This window comes from Bombina bombina, chromosome 5 (genome assembly GCF_027579735.1).
Source record: "Bombina bombina isolate aBomBom1 chromosome 5, aBomBom1.pri, whole genome shotgun sequence".
NCBI lineage: Eukaryota > Metazoa > Chordata > Amphibia > Anura > Bombinatoridae > Bombina > Bombina bombina.
In genome coordinates, this window is record NC_069503.1 from 866,644,961 (window position 1) to 866,668,276 (window position 23,316).

At 37.1% G+C, this 23,316-nt stretch overlaps 1 protein-coding gene across 1 annotated transcript in view; it reads right to left on the reverse strand.

Annotated features, from left to right (window-relative positions):
- Positions 1-18,407, reverse strand: part of LOC128660911 (maternal DNA replication licensing factor mcm3) — a 130,169-nt gene extending 111,762 nt beyond the window's left edge. Inside the window, exons 1-5 of the mRNA XM_053715003.1 lie at positions 18,272-18,407; positions 17,940-18,052; positions 12,747-12,955; positions 11,168-11,298; positions 10,855-11,093 (exon numbers count right to left, since the gene is read on the reverse strand). Of these exons, the coding sequence (XP_053570978.1) occupies positions 10,855-11,093; positions 11,168-11,298; positions 12,747-12,955; positions 17,940-18,052; positions 18,272-18,349 (770 nt within the window). The 5' untranslated portion in view covers positions 18,350-18,407. The remainder of the gene's footprint in view (positions 1-10,854; positions 11,094-11,167; positions 11,299-12,746; positions 12,956-17,939; positions 18,053-18,271) is intronic.
- Positions 18,408-23,316: the final 4,909 nt, after the last annotated feature.

Sequence of the window (23,316 nt, forward strand, 5' to 3'; positions counted from 1 at the left end):
AACCTTTTTTAAGTTTAGTGCTATTAAAGATGCCGTAAAATAACTAGGAGCACGGCATACCATCCACATAGTAATTATTAAATAATTTAACCAATGTCGGTGTAATGTCTTCTATGAGACATTTATAAAGTTCTGCTGGAATCTGGTCGCTAAAAAAAAAACAAAAAAAAAAACTCCACACACAACGAACAACTGGTCCCGAGTTAGTCTTGTGCCATTTTTTGTGATATGAATACTTCTTTCCCTTTTTTTCCCCTGGTAAATGTCCCACATTTTTTTGACCAGGTCACGAATATAGGCATTATAAGCATTTCTTAATTGATTCGCCAGTTGCATCTCTCTAGTTGCTATTTTGCATTTTTGTATAACTAAAAATATGCCTTAATTTCCCCTCTTATTACGGCTTTAAATGTTTCCCACAAAGTTTTGGTTCGTATCTCTGGGTTATAATTATATTGGTAGAATTCCTTCCATTTTAAACTGAACATTAGAAACAAGGTACTTAGGGAAAAAGAACCTATAACCTGATAACTCCGGACTTTAATATTTAAAGTAATGATGGCATAATCTAAGATTATAATTTCCTTAATGTCAGTTAGGATTTTTTTTTATATACATATACACACACACACACACACACACACACACACACAGTGGACCCCTGTTAAAATGTCAGGTTTCTGTGAGACAAAGATAAAATCATTTCAGAACTTTTTCCACCTTTAATGTGACCTATAAACTGTACAACTCAATTGAAAAACAAACTGAAATCTTTTAGGTAAAGGGAAATAAAAAACAAAAACAAAAATATGGTTGTATTAAACTAATACTTTATTGAAGCACCTTTTGATTTTATTACAGCACTCAGTCTTTTTGGGTATGAGTTTTTCAGCATGGAACATCTTGACTTGGCAAGATTTGCCCACTCTTTGCACAAACACTCTAAATCTGTCAGAATGAAAGGGCATCTCCTGTGCACAGCCCTGCTTTGGGTCGTAGTCATGCTGAAAGATGAAGTTCCTCTTCATGTTCAGCTTTCTAGCAGAAGCCTGAAGGTTTTGTGCCAATATTGTCTGGTATTTGGAACTGTTCATTATTCCCTCTACCTTGACTAAGGCCCAAATTCCAGCTGAAGAAAAACGGCCCCAAAGCATGATGCTGCCACCACCATGCTTCACTGTGGGTATGGTGTTCTTTTGGTGATATGCAGTGTTTTTGCGCCAAACCTATCTTTTGGAATTATGGACAAAAAGTTCAACTTTGGTTTCATCAGACCAGAACACCTTTTGCAACATGCTTTTGGGGAACTTCAGATGTGTTTTTGCAAAATTTAGCCGGGCTTGGATGTTTTTTTTTGTAAGAAAAGGCTTCCGTCTTGCCACTCTACCCCAGACATATGAATACGGGCGATTGTTGTCACATGTACCACACACCCAGTACTTGCCAGATATTCCTGCAGCTCCTTTGCTGTAGGCCTCTTGGCAGCCTCCCAGACCAGTTTTCTTTTTGTCTTTTCATCAATTTTGGAGGGACATCCAGTTCTTGGTAATGTCACTGTTGCACCATATTTTTTTCACTTGATGACCGTCTTTACTGTGTTCCATGGTATATCCAATGCCTTGGAAATTCTTTTGTACCCTTCTGCATACTGATACCTTTTAACAATGAGATCCCTCTGATGCTTTAGACACTCTCTGCGGACCATGGCTTTTGCTGTAGGATGTGACTAACAAAATGTCAGGAAAGACCTACTAGAACAGCTGAACTTTATTTGGGGTTAATCAGAGGCACTTTAAATGATGACAGGCATGTACTGACTCCTATTTAACATGATTTTGAATGATTGCTTAATTCTGAACACAGCTACATCCCCAGTTATAAAAGGGTGTTCACACTTATGCAACCATATCATTTTAGTTTTTTATTTTCATCTCCCTTTGCCTAAAATATTTCAGTTTGTTTTTCAATTGAGTTGTACAGTTTATAGGTCACATTAAAAGGTGGAAAAAGTTCTGAAATGATTTATCTTTGTCTCATTTTTTTACATCACAGAAACCTGACATTTTAACAGGGGTGTGTAGAATATGAATATATACATATATACATATATACACACACACATACACACACTCTGGGTCCAGTTCAGTCCCCAAGATTTTATATTGAAGCCTTTTATTAAAAAGAAGTGCCACCCCTTTCTTCCTACTTACACAGGGAGTTCCAACTACCTCCCCCACCCACCCTGTTAATTTGGCCAGTTCTACCTCTTTTAAGTGTGTCTCTTGTAAAGACTATATCAGGGGTACTTTTTTTAAGTTGTGCTAAAATCTTTTTCCGTTTTTGTGGGGATGTGACTAGAGGACCCAGTATCTATACCGTTATTTTACTTTGTTCACTTCTTTTACAATTTCCACTTAGTCTATGCACAGTATACATACATCAGTATTTACACATTTTATCATTTAAACAGATACCTTATGTAATAACTAACATGGCCCATTCAGAGTAGTCGTAGAACAAGGAAAGAATCCTTAACTATATCCTTACTCTATTCCAGTTACTTCTTGTGGGATTAGAAGAAAAAAGGCGGGGCCCTTAACTATACAATTTTTATACCTAATTTACTTCTTATACAATTCTCCCTGCACAGATTTATTAGCAAGTCAATTTATATTCCACGTGTGTTGACTAGGAGTAATGACATTTACCACATAGTTTCCACTTATATGGTCATTCCACCTTATATGTACATTTTATTTAAAAAAATGTTTTAGTCCAGCCAATCTCCCAGCAAGGCCCTTCCCAAACTCAAGCAAGGAGGTACTATGGACAGACAAAACCTTGTATACAGACCCCTGCGTTCCAAATAATTTCACCTTGCAAAGAGGGGGCCTGAATTGTGGAGCACTGTTATTAATAGCCAGAGAGATTTTCCTTTTCTTTTTGACTAGCTTTGTGCAATCCACCGTATGTCCAACGGCAGTCTCCTTATACAGTGAGGTATTAAGTTGAAGGCCTAATAGCCCTTGCTGATATAAGTCTAAGTAATATACTACTTTTGTTGGTGCACCAATTCAATCTCCCATCTCAGGGTACACGAGGACAAAAAAAAAAACAAAGTGTTAAAAAGTACCTTATTACCAGATGATGTATCCTCCTGGTGTCTTGTGTATTTCTTTGGGCTCTTTATACTCCGCTGTCAGATACCGTAGGCCTATGCTGAATCATCAAGCACTTGCATGCTCTTGCATTCGTAAACAGTAGTCTGAGCCTTCTTTCAGACTCAGAAGTCGGGCAGCATACAGCCAAATCCGGATCTTCACCCCCACTGTATACCAATGGAGCGTGGGTTGTGCCCTTGACTGCAGGGAAAGCCACCACCGGCCGCAAGCCGGATAACTAATACGGATTCTTACGATCTTCACTGCTAGTATCTTTAGCTGATGACCAGACTTAGCAGATCACTTCATGTGCCTGTGATGCTATAACTGCACCCTTGTGTCGGGAAGTCGGCTCACTGATACTTGTCTGCACTTCCTCCCAGGATTCCCACCACCTAAACCAGCCCAACTTTTGAACACACCTAGCCACTATCTTTCAGCTGTCACTTTTTTCCTATCTGAAGGAGCAGTCGCTCAGTCTGAAGTGATCTTTAAAGCTAGCTGAATCTCAGAAGATGTAACTCTTATCATCTAGGTGTTAAAATGTCCCATACTGAGTTCAAATACAGGAAGTTAAGAGGTCACGTCTCCATAGAATAGCAAATAAATCTACTTTGAAACATATGTATGGTTAAAAGCATAAGAATTTTGAAGATTTAAAATTAAGACAATTTATCTATATATTTTTTAAATAGTCAATATGTGCCTCAGACTGTCCAAATAACATGTATAAATAAATGGATATGAGATTGCTTTTGGCAAATATATTATAGTGACAAGTATCTATGGTGAATTTGGAATGTTCTAAATTATTTCAAAATACATACATTTTACAGAAATCTAATAAGCCTTACAGGGAGGAACCTGATGTGAAGATGCGGTTTCTAAATAAGATACTATAAGTTAACATAAATGCATCATATTTTTAGCCCTTGTCTTAAACACTGTTGAGACATGTATTAATAAATAAGTATAATGCTCATCTATATATGATATAAGATGGTGACTAGGAAATGAAATATGTACCAGTATATCAAATGAACAGATATACAAAATAAGTCAGATAAACATATATTATTGATTCATACTACTAGTCCACTTATAAAAATGTGATTTTTAAAAGGCATCTTCTAAAATTGAAGTATTTTATCATGTTTAGTATCAAAATACTTAGGTTAAATAGTACTAAATAATCCCATACATACTGGACATATTGTTTGATACTGTAAATTATAAATGTATTTAATGAACACTTTAAATCAAATACTAAACTGTAGCAGTATTTGATAGTGAAACTGTTTGACAATGTCTGCTGCCCCCCGAAGGAATAAAAATGGTATTGCAACCAAAAGGTATTTGGCTGCTCAGGGAAGCATTTGCCAAATAACCTATGAGGGACAAGCTTCGGACAGAGCGTATCCAATATTCTGTGGGAATGATTAAAGAAAAGGAGTGGTCTATCATTGGATAAATTTTGCCACACACTAGGCAGACAGACTCAAAGAGAGAGAATCACTTTGACAGAGAGATCACACAGACTTGTGCGAAGTCTATTCTGCAATTTTGCAAATAAATTAGTATAGCAGCACCACCAATTAATGTAAAAATATTACTTTATTGTGCCAACATAAAACAGACAACGTTTTGGACTTATGTCCTTAATCATGACATGATTAAGCATGTAAGTCCGTAGTGCCGGTCTGTTAGCTTGCACACCTGCAAACTCCAAGGCAAAATATGCTGTGATCTGAGACTTTGCAGTGCTGCCCACATTAGACTATTCTCTGCAAACAGAGTTTTGCCCTGGTTGCACTGTGTGAGTTTTCCTTTTCTCAGTGCAGCCAGAGAAAAGTGCTGTTTGAAGAGAACAGTCAAATACAGAACAGCATTGCAAAGCAGCAGTGTATGGATTATGGGAATTTTTTTGTTACTAAATTTTACAGTATAAATATGTGATGTCTAGTTAATCAACACAGTGCTTTAGTGTAACTGCCTAATTTGCAATTGAATTTTATTTCAAAATGACTTGCAGAAAAATTTTCACTAAAAAATCTCATTGCAGAAGGTGAAGAAAAGTTCTGCCTCTGGGCCTGCAAACAATTTTGCAACCCCAGGAGTGGGGGTTACCTTGGTGCTTGTGCATATTGGACTTACCTGTATTCTCTGCAATTTTGGGACACTTTCTTAGAATAATTTGAGGCCTGTATATTTGCAATAGTGGACTAAATCCTTATATGACCCACAAGAAACTCTGGAAGCTGAACACTCATCTTATTATTTGGTAGAGGATACGCGATTGTTAAGTATATATAATATTTAAATCAAAGCTATTATATATCTATAGTCTAATTGAAGCTGGTGATTCAAAGGGATATTTGGTATTTTTATTTTATATTCATAGTCCGGTGCAGTTTAGAACTAATCATTAATGCTAAATAATTTTATTTGCTAGAAAAGAATTCACACTTTTATATTTATAAGTCATATCTTACTTATTGTGAAATCTTAGAACTTGCATATAAAATTGGTTGTGTTAATATACAATTTCTCTGATAGTTATAAGTTCAGCATTAGAGTTATTGGCTAATTATAGACTATTCTGGTATCATTTGGGGTATTTTAATGCGATTCATTCTGAGTAAGGTTCATTTTAGAGATCTATTTTGGTTTGCTTTGTAAAGAATATTGTAACAGCAAAGACATAATTGGTTCATAATCTAATTTCTACATAAATATAATTCAAGGTGTCTATATAAAAAGGAAACTAATCTAGAATTAAGGAATAAATATTGATTTTAATAAATCTGTTACAATATATATATATATATATATATATATATATATATATATATATATATATATATATATATATATATATATATATATATATATATATATAATTGGTTGGCAACTGCTGAGATTATATACACAACATTTTATTGGACGTTACTGCTAAAATAAATAATTTTGTAACCTAGTCATACTAACAATGTAAATGTATTACAGAAACCTGACATTGTGAATGGATTAATGTAAGAAATGTTTTCCCAAAATAATCTCTTGACTAAATCACATTTGTTTTGCAGCTCTTAAAAACTGAATTTTGTGTCTGCACATTTAACGTTCTCCTTCCCAGCTACAAATGTTGTAAAATAAACATAGTGTTGATAAATAGACCTTAAAAAAGGGACATGAAACCCACATTTTGTTCTTACGGTTTAGAAAGAGCATGCAATTATAAACAACTTTCTAATGTACTTTTATTATCTAATTTGCTTCCTTCTCTTGTTATCCTTTGCTGAAAGGTTTATCTAGGTAAGCTCAGGGGTAGCAAATAACCTAGGTTCTAGCTGTTGATTGATGGCTGCATATCTATACCATTTGTCATTGGCTCACTTGTGCATTGCTGCTCCTTCAACAAATTGATTGAAGTGGATGAAGCAAATCTCAGAGGTAAACTGGAAAGTTGTTTAAAATTGTATTTTCTACCTAAAGCGTGAATTACTTTTAGGGTTTCATGTCCCTTTATGGAAAATAATCATGAAAGAAAAAAAAAAAAAAAAAAAAAAAGGGGCTTCAGATAGAAGTAAATATTTGAAAATTGTATACCCTTATGAAATTTGCTTTTCTCTCTTGGTATCCTTTGTTTGAGAACAATGCTCTACTGCGGCCTAGCTGAACACATTGGGTGAGACAGTAACAAACAGCTAGCTCACTGTAGTGCATTGCTACTGTGCCTACCTATGTATGATTTTCAACAATGGATACCGAGAGAATAAAGAAAATACATAAGTGAAAAATGTTAGGTTTTCTGAATTATGAAAGTTTAATTTTGACTTTACTGTCCCCTTTAATGCCATTTCTACCCTGCAAATCTACGTACACAGAATTAGCCCATACTACGTTTCAAGAAGCTAACTGAATATACTTTTTTTGTGGGGAGCGCCCCAAAAAAGGCTATCCGTTTTAGCTAATTCATTCAAGTCTATCTAGTTTGCCAAACATCTATTATTCCAATCATACATGGATCTCATTCAATTAATAATAAACCACTTGGAGTAAAAGGATTCATACAATTTTATTCTCTATTTAAAAAAAAAGCACATAAAAATTATTATTTGCTCCAAATACATTCAATTATATACAAGACACTGGTGTCCTATCCTAAACTGTTAAATGCAATAACATAATATAAGCTCATAAATAAGAGCTCAATACATAAAAATTCATCAATATTAAAATTTAATAAACTGATCGAGTATATGTGGATAAACGTAAACTTGAAAACAGTGTTGCTATAGAAGTTTAAATATAATAATGACTAGATAAGATTGCTACACTTTGTTGCAACATTCGGCACAAGTTTGTTCAATGAACTAGTTAGCAATTTAGTATCGTCTGTAAAGTTACAGTTAAACACTTTGTTGGTATGCAAAGATGGTGTCTGTAATATGGTGTTAATGTTCAGTTTTATATTTGTTTACCTTTAAGATTACAGGGATAAGGTACCTTATTTCTTCTCATAGGCAGCTCAAATGATTTCACCAGCGTCTGTGCTGCCCACAGTCAAGTAACGGGTCACAGAAAAATGCTGAGGATACCGCTTGTCAGCGGTTGTTGAAATCTCCGGTTTGCTTTACCTTTGAAGTCCAGTTTCGCCAATAGGATGGTGCGCGCACTTATTCAAATTTTTTCAACTCCTATCGCCCCAGCAGTTACGTCAGACGGACCTGAATTCTCCGGTTTCCCACTCTGACACTGATGTTGCAGTTATGGGAGTCAGATTATGTTTTCTTTTCACTGGGTCTTCACCTGCTATATTCACAGACTGGACTTACGACCAAAACCAGTGTTTAAGCTTTCTCTCTCTCATGGAGCTGTGGATTGAATCAACGCGTGTCGGCTCTTCCCTGAGCCTTTGTCAAGATACTAGTCTCCTCAGCTCCTCCTCTCTTTAAAGGCTGCAGAACTATTAAGGGCATTCAGGTGATTACAAACAATACAAGATTTAACCCTTTGTCATACACTTCATATCTCGTTATAAGATATCCTTGGTGAAAAAAAAAATCAATAGATTCTTATTCATTTAACATTTATATATTCTGAACTGCACTTAATTATTAAATTAATTATTAAATTAATTATATATATATATATATATATATATATATATATATATATATATATATATATATATATATATATATATATATATATATATATATATATATATACACACCATTTTTCAGTAAATTTGTGTGGTAATTTGAATACATGTCTAGATATAAAAAAGATAATGTCCTTTAACATTATATTCCTATATATGAAGTTCACCTAATTTTTTAGATCTAATGTTATTTATTTTCTAATTTTTTATAAATAGTATCTAGTATTGCCAACATTTTTATTTCATGTTATACTTGGGATTGCCTTTTAATAATTAAGTGCAGTTCAGAATATATAAATGTTAAATGAATAAGAATCTATTGATTTTTTTTTTCACCAAGGATATCGTATAACGAGATATGAAGTGTATGACAAAGGGTTAAGTTTTGCATTGTCTGTAATCACCTGAATGCCCTTAATAGTTCTGCAGCCTTTAAAGAGAGGAGGAGCTGAGGAGACTAGTATCTTGACAAAGGCTCAGGGAAGAGCCGACACGAGTTGATCCAATCCACAGCTCCATGAGAGAGAGAGAAAGCTTAAACACTGGTTTTGTTCGTAAGTCCTGTCTGTGAATATAGCAGGTGAAGACCCAGTGAAAAGAAAACATAATCTGACTCCCATAGCCGCAACATCAGTGTCAGAGTGGGAAACTGGAGAATTCAGGTCCGTCTGACTTAACTGCTGGGGCGATAGGAGTTGAAAAATACATTGAATAAGTGCGCGCACCATCCTATTGGCGAAACTGGACTCCAAAGGTAAAGCAAACCGGAGATTTCAACAACCGCTGACAAGCGGTATACTCAGCATTTTTCTGTGACCCGTTACTTGACTGTGGGCAGCACAGACGCTGGTGAAATCATTTGAGCTGCCTATGAGAAGAAATAAGGTACCTTTATCCCTGTAATCTTAAAGGTAAACAAATATAAAACTGAACATTAACACCATATTACAGACACCATCTTTGCATACCAACAAAGTGTTTAACTGGAACTTTACAGACAATACTAAATTGCTAACTAGTTCATTGAACAAACTTGTGCCGAATGTTTCAACAAAGTGTAGCAATCTTATCTAGTCATTATTATATTTAAACTGCTATAGCAACACTGTTTTCAAGTTTACGTTTATCCACATATACTCGATCAGTTTATTAAATTTTAATATTGATGAATTTTTATGTATTGAGCTCTTATTTATGAGCTTATATTATGTTATTGCATTTAACAGTTTAGGATAGGACACCAGTGTCTTGTATATAATTGAATGTATTTGGAGCAAATCATTTTTATGTGCTTTTTTTAAATAGAGAATAAAATTGTATGAATCCTTTTACTCTAAGTGGTTTATTATTAATTGAATGAGATCCATGTATGATTGGAATAATAGATGTTTGGCAAACTAGATAGAATTGAATTAATTAATTAGCTGAAACGGATAGCCTTTTTTGGGGTGCTCCCCACAATCTTTGTCTTTTTGGCGTTACTTGTTGTTACACCTTTGGAGGGAGGTGCAACTAGTGGGTGAGCTCAAATCCGCTATATAACTAGGCTCCTGGATAATCCTTGTGATTTTTTGCAATTGAATATACTTTTTTGCTGTGGAATAGATCTGCACAAGGACCTAAGTGGGAGTAGGGTGGGATAAGCATTAAGAATAAATCTGAATAATTAACCTATTAAACTGGAGATAGTTCACCTCCCAATAGTGTCATTCATTTCACTGATCCATCTATGCATATCTAATGATAAATAACCACATCAATAATTGCCTGATATAACTGGAAAATTTACCTGAAAAGTTATTCTAAAAATAAGCCACAATTTAAAGCAAATCCACCCTGCATGAAACCCAAAACATTTCACTTGTGATTCAAATACCGACAAAAAAAAAAAAAAAAAAAAAAAAAAAAAGTTTTCAATTAACTTTATCAAATTTGCTTTATTCTTTATTGAACAGATACCTAGGTAGGCAGCGTGCATGTCTGGAGCACTACATGACAGGAAATAGTGCCGCTATCTAGTACTCTTGCTAATATACAACATTGTTGCAAAACTGTTGCCATATAGTGCTGCAGACACATGCACACTCCTGAGCTTACCTTCTTGCTTTCTAACAAAGGATAGCAAGAAAACCAAGAAAATCTTGAAATCTTGATAAAAAGGAGTAGATTGGAAAGCGGTTTTAAATTGTATGCTCTATCTGAATCATGAAAGAAAAATGTGGGGTTTTATGTCCGTTTAAGCTTCTGTCCACGCAGAAAATAGAGGAATGGATTTTTGTAATCAAATTCAAAACAATCCCATGGTCAGGTATAGAATGATTTGTGCACACGTAATGCTTACTGTATTGAACATAAATATACTGTTCTAAGCAAACAAGATTTAAGTTAAGAGAATTCAGTGGAAATTCTCCACAAATGACAACGATACACAAATCACTTAAAATTGGAAGTGTAAAAAAAAAACAAAAAAAAAATAAACCCCGTTATAATTGCTTCTGGGAAACTTTCAGAATTTATGGGTCATACCTGAATGTGCCAGATGTGAAACCCCCTTGCTTGGATGGAAGACAGCGATATATTCCTATAATTTGTACTCTATCTCCAGGTTTACATTTGTCCACCAAGTCATCATCTGCTATAATATCTACAGAGCGGGGGAGCTGTCCAGCAGGGGCTTTCTCTGGCATTTCTTGAATGCTTACAGTTTGATGATCTTTGTATGTGCTTAATCCATATTCTGTTTCCAGTGGATTGTTTTCTTCATCCTGAAGTAAATAAAAACCTTTAAGGATTTTTTAAATTCAATTTAGGGTGAAGAAAAACAGACAAAGTTCCTTACCTTTGTAGGGTATATTGAGCTTGATGGAAAAGCTTCTAGAGTTGTAAGATCTGTATATTTTCTTTCTATAGTTTTCTTTGTTGCTGGACAGTAATGGACACTGCGCATTACTTTTGGTCTTACCAACGAACCTAGCAACAAGGATGCAGGTCTTAATTTTGACACTTTTAAACATGTTCTACTAAAAAAAAAAAAAGCCACAGCATAAATTAGCAAGTGTGAAGGAAACAATGAAGTGCACAAGTTTTAGAACCTTAGAATGTGGCTTTAAAAAATTATTTAAAAATTGCTAACAAGTACAGGCTAATATACACAGAATGGTTAGATTATGCACGTTAAAGAGGTGCTAAATCCTAGCTTTCAAAGACGCTAGGATTTACCATCACTAAAAATAAATAGGACTTTCATTCAACACTTTATATATAAAAAATAAAATAAAGTGCTAAACTTACCCTATGCTGTAGCTTTCTCGCTAAACTCTGCAGCTCCAGCCACCCACGGCACAGCGCTCTTTTTGCAATGAGGTGACATTTCCACCTCTAAACCAACAGCCGTGATAGTCATATGGCACTGTTCTGTATGCCAGCACGGTTTAGAAGTTTAGTGAGGGGCAGCGGCACAAAAAAGGGTAAGTTTAGTGAGTCAGTCTCTCTCGCGATTGTAAATCCTGAAATGCTAGGATTTACCATCACTTTAAAAGAAAGAAATACTAAATTGAAATTTAGTCTCACTCTACATAGACATCTGATGCAAACACTATTGGGTGCTCAGTGAGACACTAGACTACAAATGCAAGGAGGTTTAAACATTTTCAAATGTACTGTAATTTCAAAGTGACATAACGTTCAAGGTTTAAATATGCGCCGTAACTGTATTTCAACATTGTACAGAAGCATTTTTTGCATCATACTTTTATTAACAAAATTTGCTTCTAGAAAAAGTCGTCTTTCAGTGCCTACGCATACATGCAGTGCATGCCTGTGGATCTCATTCAAATACAGACGTCAGAGTAAGCGGTAGCATGCATCATGTCAGGTGGCTTCCTTTGCATCATTTTAAGCCATTGTTGATGGTCTGAGCAGGCGTGGCGTTTGCTAGTGCACAGGGAATGCACAGTATATGAGCTAATGTCATGGAAACACTACTAGTTTTTACTAGAAGCCTTTTAACGCATAGCACAAATGCTTCTACTCAAATCTGAAATGTGTTCATGCCTATTTCAATTTTGACCATTATGCCCCTATTTTAGCTCAGCTGCAGCATCATTGACTTTAACCTCCTGTGTTCCCCTGTAACTTTTCCACTTGACAAACAAATGGGGTAGGCACAAAATGATGTTATCCGTTATAAACCCAGGGATGGTATTTTTCTGCAATGAACTAGTCAAACTACCTGTAGCTTCAAAAACATGTTGCTATACCACTGAAAACATTTAGCCACCTTTAATATAAATTTTTACCTCAACTGCCATTTGTGACTGTAAATGGATGAAACCTTGGGATTGCCCATTCACTTTAAATAGCTGCCAAACAAATGATACGGGGGGGGGGGGAGAAAAAAAACAACAAAAACTACTCACATTTTGTTACTATTCCTTCAACACAAACCAAAGTGCCCAAGTAATGGGCAGTCAGTGTACGGGGGGTAACATGCTTTGCTCCAAAGCTGCCTTCAAATCCAATGTTGAACTCGTCAAATTGTTTGGCGTATGTTGCATCAATAGATGCTACCAACTCCTTCAAAGCCCTTTGAAAAGCAATAAGCTCCCCAAAAGCATTATTTAGCATCCTGAAACAAGATAGTTACTGAATGAGGACATTTTGTTCATAATTCACAGTTGCAACAACCAATTTTCTGAAGAGACATTTGTTGGCCTAAACACACAGTACAGTCGTAGATCTGTTTTAGGTTATTCAAAATTAGTAGAGGTACAAAACCCTTTAGCCAAACTGATAGGGACAGGAAAAAGGTTTGTAAAATGTGACAGCTTGGATAGGGGATGTGACCAAGTGTAAGCAAGACCTTCTGTCCATAAGGCAATATTTACATGTCATAATACATCTCATATATTTAAACCAAATACACAGGAAGAGAAGATTGTGGATTTATAGTTTTGGGGACTTGTACCTGTATACTTAATCAAAATAATACAAGTTTAATTGTTTTGTTTAAAGCAAAAAATTGGGACCATAGTAATTCCTGATCTTCAAAATAAAAAAAAAAAGGTGGTGTTTAGATACGCATAGTTAAAGGGATTGAAAGGTCAAAATTAAGACTTGCATGGGTGCATTTCAAATTTTAACCCTTTGAGTGCTAAGCACTTTCTCACCTGGGTGCCAAGCTGTTTTAAGGGTTTTTTTATTTTTACTTTTTTTTTTCAGATCCCCAAGACTGTTGGAAAGGTTAGGCGATTACCTTTCCAAAGGTTGGGGGTCTGTAACTGCTTAGATGCCTGAGATACAGGCTTCTAAGCAGCATCCCCCCTGCTCCTATACTTAACATTGTTCATTTTGAACAAAGTTGTGTAGTGACGTCATGTCATTGAGCGTGATGTCACTGCACATAACGTGAAGCCCCGGCAATGCCTGTCACTATGCAGGCCCGATCACCGGGGTAGGAGCTGGTGTGAGCCCCAGATCTCCCTCAAGGTGGGAGAGTGCTAGTGACGGCTCTAAATCGTTGTTAGCACCAGAGTGGGAAACTCTGCGACGGCTCAGAACCGTATTTAGCACTCAAGGGGTTAAAAAGCATATTTGTAATATATATCCATTAGCAAAAGAGCTCCTAGTAAAAGTTATTGTTTTTCAGTGGCACACACATATGCTGTGAGGGACTGTGTACCAGCACTCAAACACCATGTGCTCAGAGAGCTGCTGCTGGCGTTTATTCAATCTGAAGACAGTCATACACCCCACTAGTGATTCTCTAAAGGTGTGGTGTTAGAATACTGTTTTTCAGAGGGATACTCACATATCTGGTAAGGGAGTGTGAACCAGTATTCAACCTAAATTGAAAAATACCTTTCAAATTTGGCCTTCCTATCCCTTTAAAGGGCTACTTCATCTTGACTAAAACTAATCAGATCAAGTAGGCTAATTATATAAAAAGGTAGAAATGTCTTACTGAGTTAGTGTTATAACTGAAAAATATTTTTTTAAAATACATATTTCAAAACTATAGCTTAACAGCTAGCTGGCTATTTGGAGTATTCCAAATACTGTAACTCACCAACATAAGATTATGTGGTAATTTGTATACGCATAATAGTTTATTTATGCCAACTTAGGCTATCGCTAATCATCCACATGTGTACGAGCAACAATGAACTAAAAATAAAAAGGACAAAGGATTAAAAATGGAAATACATATTTCTTGATCAAACTAAAGCATTCTGCAAGAGGTACTATAAATAGACCTTGCACCTGTGTTCATCTCTAAGCATTTCTCAGAATAATCTGAGCAGTGCCCAGACAAAAAAAAAAAAGTTTCCTGCAGGGGCCACAGCCAGGTTCTGCAAGCACCTCACAATGATAACATTTTAGCTGCTTTCACACTGTCATGTTCAGAGCTATATGCTCATTAATTGAAAATAAACTGTGGCCCAACACAATTAAAACACACATTACTACAGATCTAGGACCATAATGCCCAAACCATTATCCATTACAGTTGTTGGGTTGCTGTAGCATAAAAAGCTATAATCATGTTAGCTTGCATAATTATTCTATATTAAAAGTAACATAAAAGTACAAAAGGGAATTGCACTTATAGTTTAGAATATTTTATTATTGCTTTATTATATGCCGCAAAACCTGGCGCCAAGCTGTATTTCCCGCACGGCTATTGGCTAAGAGGTGGAAACGTCACCTCTCAGCCAAATAGCGTTCTGCCCGTGGGCTGCATTTAGCAGCTCAGCGCAGCAAACGCTGCTAACAAATAAAGAAGCTTTCAGAATGAAGTATTTCACACTTCATGAATGAAAGTCCCCTTTATTTGTTACGATTGTAAAACCTAGCGTTTCCCAAACGCTAGGATTTACCATCACTTTAAGTACAGATAAAGTCAGCTCCAGCAGCAATGCACTAGCTGAACACATTTAGTGAGCCAATGACGAGAGGCATATGTGCAAAACCAGTAATCGCATGCTAGCTCCCAGTAGTGCATTGCTGCTACTGGGGATATGTACATGTGTTTTGATAAAAATTTACTTTGTTCTTTTGTTAAGTGTCCTAAAATGACATGTTCTTTCTGGATCATGGAAGTTTAATTTTGACTTTAATTTGTGGCATGCTGAGCATCAGGTCCAAAATGATATCCTAAAGCAGTGTTACTCAACCGCAGTCCTAAAGTTCCCCCAACAGGCCAGGTTTACATTATAGCTGAACCAATCAGTTGATCAGTAACCTGCTCTCACCCATCAGCTGATTTCCCTGGAGCTCTGGCTCAGCTATATTGAAAACCTGGCCTGTTGAGGGTACGCGAGGACCACTGTTCACAAACACTGTCCTAAAGCCCATTTGACACTGAGTAAGAATACTTCATTTTAAAGAAACATTTTATTTAAGAAACAAATATACTAAACATTTAATTCCATGATACCACAGTTAAAGTGAAAGTAAATCCTAGCGTTTTACAAACGCTAGGATTGACTTTTGAAACAAATAAAGAGGACTCTCATTCATGAAGTATAAGATACGGCTAAAAAAAAATTTGCCAAAAGGTGACGTTTTCACCTCTTAGCCAATAGCCGTGCGGTAAATCCGGCACCCATGGGCGACAAGACGGATTTACTGCACAGCTATTATCTAAGAGGTGAAAAAGTCACCTTTCAGCAAGAGATTTTTTTTTATTTAAACATTAAAGGGAGAAGGGGGGGGGCTTTCATGGAATAGTCCAAGTTAAATCAATGTTATACAATAGGATGTAACACAGAATACTTACAACCTGAAGTGAATATGTAACCCAAATATATGAGAATATATCTACAACTACATAACCTCTTAATAGATTATAGCTTTTAGCAGTTAGTGTTTAACCTAAAAGTTAAAAATTAGTGGCCTTAAAAAACGATGTTACAGATTTAAAAAAAAAAAAAAAAAAAAACAGACATGAGTACACCATGACCCACCCATACCATACCCTGCTTTTTTCTACAAAAACCTGCAAGTTGTCCCCATAAAAGTACCAATTTTAGAAAACCTGTTAAATACTTCATGTTAAAAGTGCTCAAATTTTCATTTTTTAGGTTATTTTGCAACTAGTCTTTGATAGGATATTTAAATACTGCTTGCAGAACGAGCAAACTTTACCTTCACTTTAAAGGGACACTGAACCCAAATTTTTTCTATCGTGATTCAGAGAGCATGCAATTTTAAGCAACTTTCTAATTTACTCCTATTATCAAATTCTTTTCATTCTCTTGGTATCTTTATTTGAAATGCAAGAATTTAAATTTAGATGCTAGCCCATTTTTGTTGAACACACTGTTCTTGCTGATTGGTGGGTAAATTCACCTACCAATAAACAAGTGCTTTCCATGGTTCTGAACCAAAAATTTTTTAGCTTAAATGCCTTATTTTTCAAATAAAGAAAGCAAAAAAACAAAGAAAAATAGGAGTAAATTAGAAAGTTGTTTAAAATTGCATGTTCTATTTGAATCACAACAGAAAAAAAAATGGGTTCAGTGTCCCTTTAAGTACTCTGGCAGCAGTGTTTTGCAACATTTGTAGCTTTGTTATACAATGTTGCAAAACTGCTACCATAGAGTACTTAAAAGGTACATGAAACCCAATTTTTTCTTTCATGATTCAGATCGAGAATGCAACGTTAAACAACTAATTTACTTCTATTATCTCATTTGTTTCCTTCTCTTGGTATCATTTATTGAAGAAGCAGCAATACACTACTGGTTTCTAACTGAACACATGGGTGAGACAATCACATTCTATATCTATGCAGCCACCAATCAACAGCTAGAACCTAGGTTCTCTGCTGCTCATAACAAGAGAAGGAAGCAAATTAAATAGAAGTAAATTGGAAAGTTGTTTAAAATTGTATTCTCTATCTGAATCATGAAATAAAAATGTTGGGTTTCATGTCCCTTTAACACACATGCACACTTCTGAGCGCTTAAGAGTCTACCTAGTTTTACTCTTCAATAAAAGATACCAAGAGAAGCAAATTTAATAACAGATGTAAATTGAGAAGTCGTTTACAATTGCATTATCTGAATCACAAAAGTTTAATTTTGACTTTGCCCCTTTAATAGTAGAAATTATTTTTAGAAGATTATAAAATGTATACCAGTACACAGTGGTCAATTGTATTACCGAATTGATAAGATATATAGAGTGTGTATGTATATATATATCTCATTCTTATGATCCAAGAAACATCAAAGATAAGTTATGAAAAGAAAATTACAAAATACAAAGACAGTTTTTACACTTTAAAAAAAGCTACCAAATTAAAGAGCTAACAAGGAAGGACAGGACACATTTTGTGAATTAAAAACAGAACTTCCCAAATACACTCGTTTGCCCCCAAAATCCCATAATAAAGTATGTCCGTTGTAAGACAACTCACTGTCCAAGGCGAGTTTTATTGTAAGGAAGCCCTCTGTTTTCACTGACAAAATGATAGCCCCAATATCAAGTAAAAAGCCTCATTTTCATAAGTGATATCTAAGGTCTAGATTAGAAAAACAACAATGCAATTGCCTGACTACCTCTTGTTTGTGACATTAGCCACTATCGCCCAGCCCCTCACTCACGTGGTAGCCCTCCTCTCATTCTTCCTCCTCAGGTCATTGACATTAACGATCAAGCGGTGCTCATTTGCACTAATCATGTCCCTCACTTTCCCATGGTAGACGCCTTGATCTTGCTGCAAACAGAAGCGCTCGTAAGACTCCCACAATGCATCAGATTAGCAAACTTTCATGGGTTAAAATAATATGATACTAAAAAAAACAGCAAACTTCCCATCTACAGTAGCACCTCGGTTTTATTAAAAGCCACAATATAAAACATTACATTTTATTACTGTAAGAATTGCAAGACTATAATTTATATACACAATACGTGAGGTAAGCATAAAACCCACGTCATCATCCAAAAAATCAAGGTATTCCCTCTGTGCCTCGCGAAGCTCCTGATCCTCAAACCCTGCCTGGATGTCCATCCTCTGTTCTAAACTGTGCACAAAGCTAAGCTATAGCCACAAGAAGCTTTGCTACAAGCTTTATATAAATGCACGTGACCGCGAGGGCCCCACCCGCAGCTGAATTGCTTATGAATGTTTTGCAGCTCATATAGATATACTATGGCCTTGTTTACTTATAAGGTCATTCTTGTTGTGTGGTGAGAAATGCACAAACGAGTGTATTTTGATATTTTAAAAAAAGTCAGATTTTTTTTTTCTGTTCAATAAAGCTACTTGCTTATAGTTGTTATAGGTAATGCACCTCAGAATGGTTCCTATTGCAATAGTATTGCAGGAATCAATCAACTAGCACGCATTTCCTATCACTTTACATTAATATATTACTGATCTTAATAATAGCAAGGAATGAATATTTGTGCAAAACTCATAGTTAAATCTCAGAATATCAGACTAGCTGAATGTACAAAGCAGATATTTTGGGAGCCTGAAAACTAAAAAGTAGCTGTATTAACAAGACATTCTAAGAAGAGGAACATTTAAAATTCTATTTGACACATTTAATGCAAGTAATTCGCATATGGAAAAATGTTAGTAAAACTTACTACTGGTGTTGTGTACTGTGCAAGCAGCAACCTGTAGAATATAAAGCAATAAGTCAAATGCATTTGTGTTTAAACTTTAATCATTCATAGGCAACAGCAGGGGCATAACAGCATATGTCACAGTAGTCACTCTACACGGGCTCCTGTAAGCATAGGCAGCTCTAGAATTAGTGAGACCTTAGGCAAAATTCATATATGAGGCTATGCTCATCATGCTTAAAGTGAAGGTTAATTTTCATGTGAAAGTGCCCGTTTTTTAAAAAAACGAATAAAAACAAGGGCACTTTCATCCATGAAAATTGACATTTCAGCAGATTTTTAAAAATATACTTACCTTCTCTTCTTGAAGCCGCTCCAGTGCTTCACCAGCCCGTCGCAAACCTCTTCATACGCCAGCAATGACGATTCTGCTATCCTCCAATCATGGCTTCCCCCCGGGGTAACCATTGCCTGAGGCAACGCCGTGATTGCTGGGTAAGTAAACCAGGAAGAAGCAGACGGGGCATCGTTTCAGAACGGCGATCAAGCGTTTCAGAAGAACAAGGTAAGTATTTTTAAAATACGGTGCTATGTCAATTTTCATGACTGAAAGTGCCCCTGTTTTTAATAGTTTTTTTAAAAACCGGGCACTTTCACATGAAAGTTGACCTTCACTTTAAAGGGACGTGAGCCCCAAATATATTCTTTCATGATTCAAACAGATCATACAATTTTAAAACACTTTCCAATTATCTTCTATTATCAAATTTGCTCAGTTATCTTGGTATTCTTCGTTGAATGAGCAGACATGCACTACTGGGAGCTAGCTGAACACTCAAGCTTAGCCAATAACAAGAGGCATACATAAGCAGCCACTAATCAGCAGCTAGCTCCCAGTATTGCTTTTCTGCTCCTGAGCCTGCTTGGGCATGCTTTTCAACAAAGGATGTCAAGAGAAAAAACAAAGAAGACATTAAAAGTGATTGGGGAGGTTGTTTAAAATTGCATGCTCTATCTTAATCAGAACAGCATTTTGGGTTTCATGTCTCTTTAATTTGGATTTCCCAATATACATGTCCCTATACTGAATACCTGGTTGCGTACAAGATTGTTCACTCTTTTTTCTTTATTTAGATCATTTGTTCTGAAGTTCAATTGCACTAAATCTCTTAATAATAGTAATATTGCATGAGTAGAGAGAAAGGATAGTGAGACAGGAGAAAGAGGAGGGAGAGAAAGGGAGGTTGAGGGAGAGTAGCAGAAAGAAAAAGTACAAAGGGAAAGAGAGAGAAGAAGAGATAAGGGAGGGTAAAGGAATAGAGTGGATATTAAATACAGAGTGGCTAGAGAAGGAGAGATAGAAAAGGCAGGGTGGGTAAAGATGGGAGTTAGAGGGAGAGTAAAAGAGACAAAGAGTTGGGATATCAGAGGAAGAGAGTGAAAAGAAAAATAGGGAGGGGAGAGAGGACAGCAAGAGAAGATAGCTGAGTTGAGAGGAGATAATGAAGAGCGCAGGGAGAAAAAAGACAGTGAAAAGAGAGAAAAATAAAGTAGGCATAGAGATAATTGAGAGAGGAAGAAATTGAAGTGTGACTAGCAGCTTATCACCTCAGGTTGCAAATGAGTTAAAAAATAATAGCCAGACTAAGTTGTCAGGGTGCCAGGAATCAGACTGAGACGAGAAGTGCAAAAATAATCACACCTTTATTAATAGCAAACAATAATAAAAAGTTCACAAGTCAAATAACAAGCCAGGAATCAAAACCAGATCTGGTAGTCAGACGAGCCGAGTCAGGAGCCAAAGCGAGTAGTCAGAGGAGCCAGAATCAGGAACAAGGAGAACAGCAGAGTCAGGAACAAGCCAGGGATCAGGAGCCAGGAGGGACGTCAGACAGCCAGGTATTACACAGGAGCTCTCACAAACAGGTCTGAGACAACGCAAGGGCAAAGCATACTGAACAGAGGCCCTTTAAATAATAAGTGATGACATCACAATTCTGAGACTGCATCCTGTCTCACACGGATGATGTACACCAGTCTGGCCATAAAAGGAAGTGCAGGAAATGAGCAGCATCACACAGTATGCACCAGAGTTGGCAAGAGGGGTAAGTAAAATGGCTGCCAGCAGCACATGGCAAACACAACAGGGAAAAACCCCTGACAGTACCCTCCCCTCAACGACCCCTCCCCCGCGGGAGGACAAAAGGCTTATTGGGGAAACGGGCATGGAAGGCACGGAGGAGGGCGGGAGCATGAACATCAGAGGAGGGAACCCATGAACGCTCCTCCAGACCGTAGCCCCTCCAGTGAACCAAATACTGTATGCGGCCCCTGGACATACAAGAGTCAATAATGCTGCTAACCTCATACTTCTCATGGTTGTCAACAAAGATAGGACGGGGACGAGGCAACACAGTAGTAAACCGATTACAAACCAATGGTTTCAAGAGGGAGACGTGAAAAACATTGGAGATGCGTATTGCAGGAGGAAGGTCAAGAGCGTAGGCCACAAGATTGACCCGTCGGAGTATTTGAAAAGGACCAACATAACGGGGAGCCAGTTTATTGGAAGGCATACGAAGATTTAAGTTGCAGGAGGACAGCCAAACTATCTCACCAACCTGGTAGGAAGGCGCGGGCAGACGCCTACGATCAGCCTGGCGCTGCATAGAATAATGAAGGCATGATGAAGGCAATCCTGAATCTGCACCCACGTGGAACAGAGTTGCCGGAGATGCTCCTCCAAAGCCGGAATACACTGAGACATGAATGAATCGGGTAACAAGGATGGTTGAAAGCCATAATTCGCCATGAACGGGGATAACTTGGAGGAAGCATTAATAGCACTATTAGGAGCAAACTCTGCCCAAGGTAACAGTTCAGACCAATTATTGTGGTGATCTGAGACGTAGCAATGGAGGAATTGTTCCAGAGCTTGATTAGACCGTTCCGCAGCCCCATTGGATTGAGGGTGATATGTCGAGGAGAAGGAAAGCTGGATCCCCATTTGAGCAGAAAAGGAATGCCAAAATCTGGAGATAAACTGGCTACCCCGGTCCAACTCTATCTCCTTGGGTAACCCATGTAAACGGAAGACCTCCCGGGCAAAAATTGAAGCTAGCTCCTGAGCGGTAGGCAACTTCTTCAAGGGAATGCAATGTGACATTTTAGAAAAGCTGTCAACCACCATAAGGATAACAGTATTGCCATTGGAAACAGGGAGCTCGACAATGAAGTCCATGGAAAGATATGTCCATGGACACTCACCATTAGCAATAGGTTGAAGAATGCCCACAGGAAGATGTAGAGGAGTCTTATTCTGTGCACAAACTGAGCAGGAGGTAACATACGCAGCAACATCAGAAGGAAGACCTGGCCACCAGAATTGTTAAGTGACAGACCAAATCATTTGGTTCCTGCCTGGGTGACCTGCGGCTTTAGGATAGTGGTAAGTGTGCAAAAGTTTAGTTCGAAGATTCTCAGGAACAAAACACTTACCACTAGGTTTCTCAGGAGGTGCATTGGTTTGTGCAGCCAGGATCTCCTCCCCCAAGGGAGAAGTCAAATTAGTACGTATTGTAGCCAAAATATGGTCAGGAGGTATAACTGGAGTAGGTACAGACTCCTACTTGGACTGAGGGGAAAATTGTCGAGAGAGGGCATCAGCCCTAACATTCTTACTACCAGGCAGGTAGGAGACCACATAATTAAACTGAGACAAAAATAGCGCCCATCTGGCCTGTCGGTGGGGACAAACGTTTTGCTTCAGATAGATAAGTTAAATTCTTGTGGTCAGTAAGAATGAGCACTGGCATGCTAGTACCCTCGAGAAAATGCCTCCATTCCTTGAGTGCCAAAATTATGGCCAGTAATTCCCTGTTGCCAATTTCATAATTGCACTCTGCTGGAGACAATTTCTTAGAGAAGAAACCACACGAATGCAAGGAACCGTCAGACGTAGGACGTTGGGACAAGAGGGCACCTACTCCAGTCTCAGATGCATCGACCTCAAGAACGAAAGGCAGAACAGGGTTAGGATGAGCCAGAACTGGAGCGGCAGCAAAGGCAGTCTTAAGACGATCAAAGGCCTTAATGGCAGTAGGTGACCAATGGAGTGGATCATTCTCTTTACGGGTCATGTCTGTGATAGGTTTGACCAAGGAAGAAAAGTTTTTAATAAACTTTCTATAGTAATTGGCGAACCCCAAAAAATGTTGAATAGACCGAAGACCAACTGGGCGAGGCCACTGCAGATAACTTGTCAGGATCCATGGAGAACCCTTCAACGGAGATAACATAACCTAGGAAGGTTACTTGAGGCTGATGGAACTCACATTTCTCAAGTTTACAAAACAGGCCGTTCTCACGTAGTCTCTGAAGAACCTGTGTAATATCAGAACGATG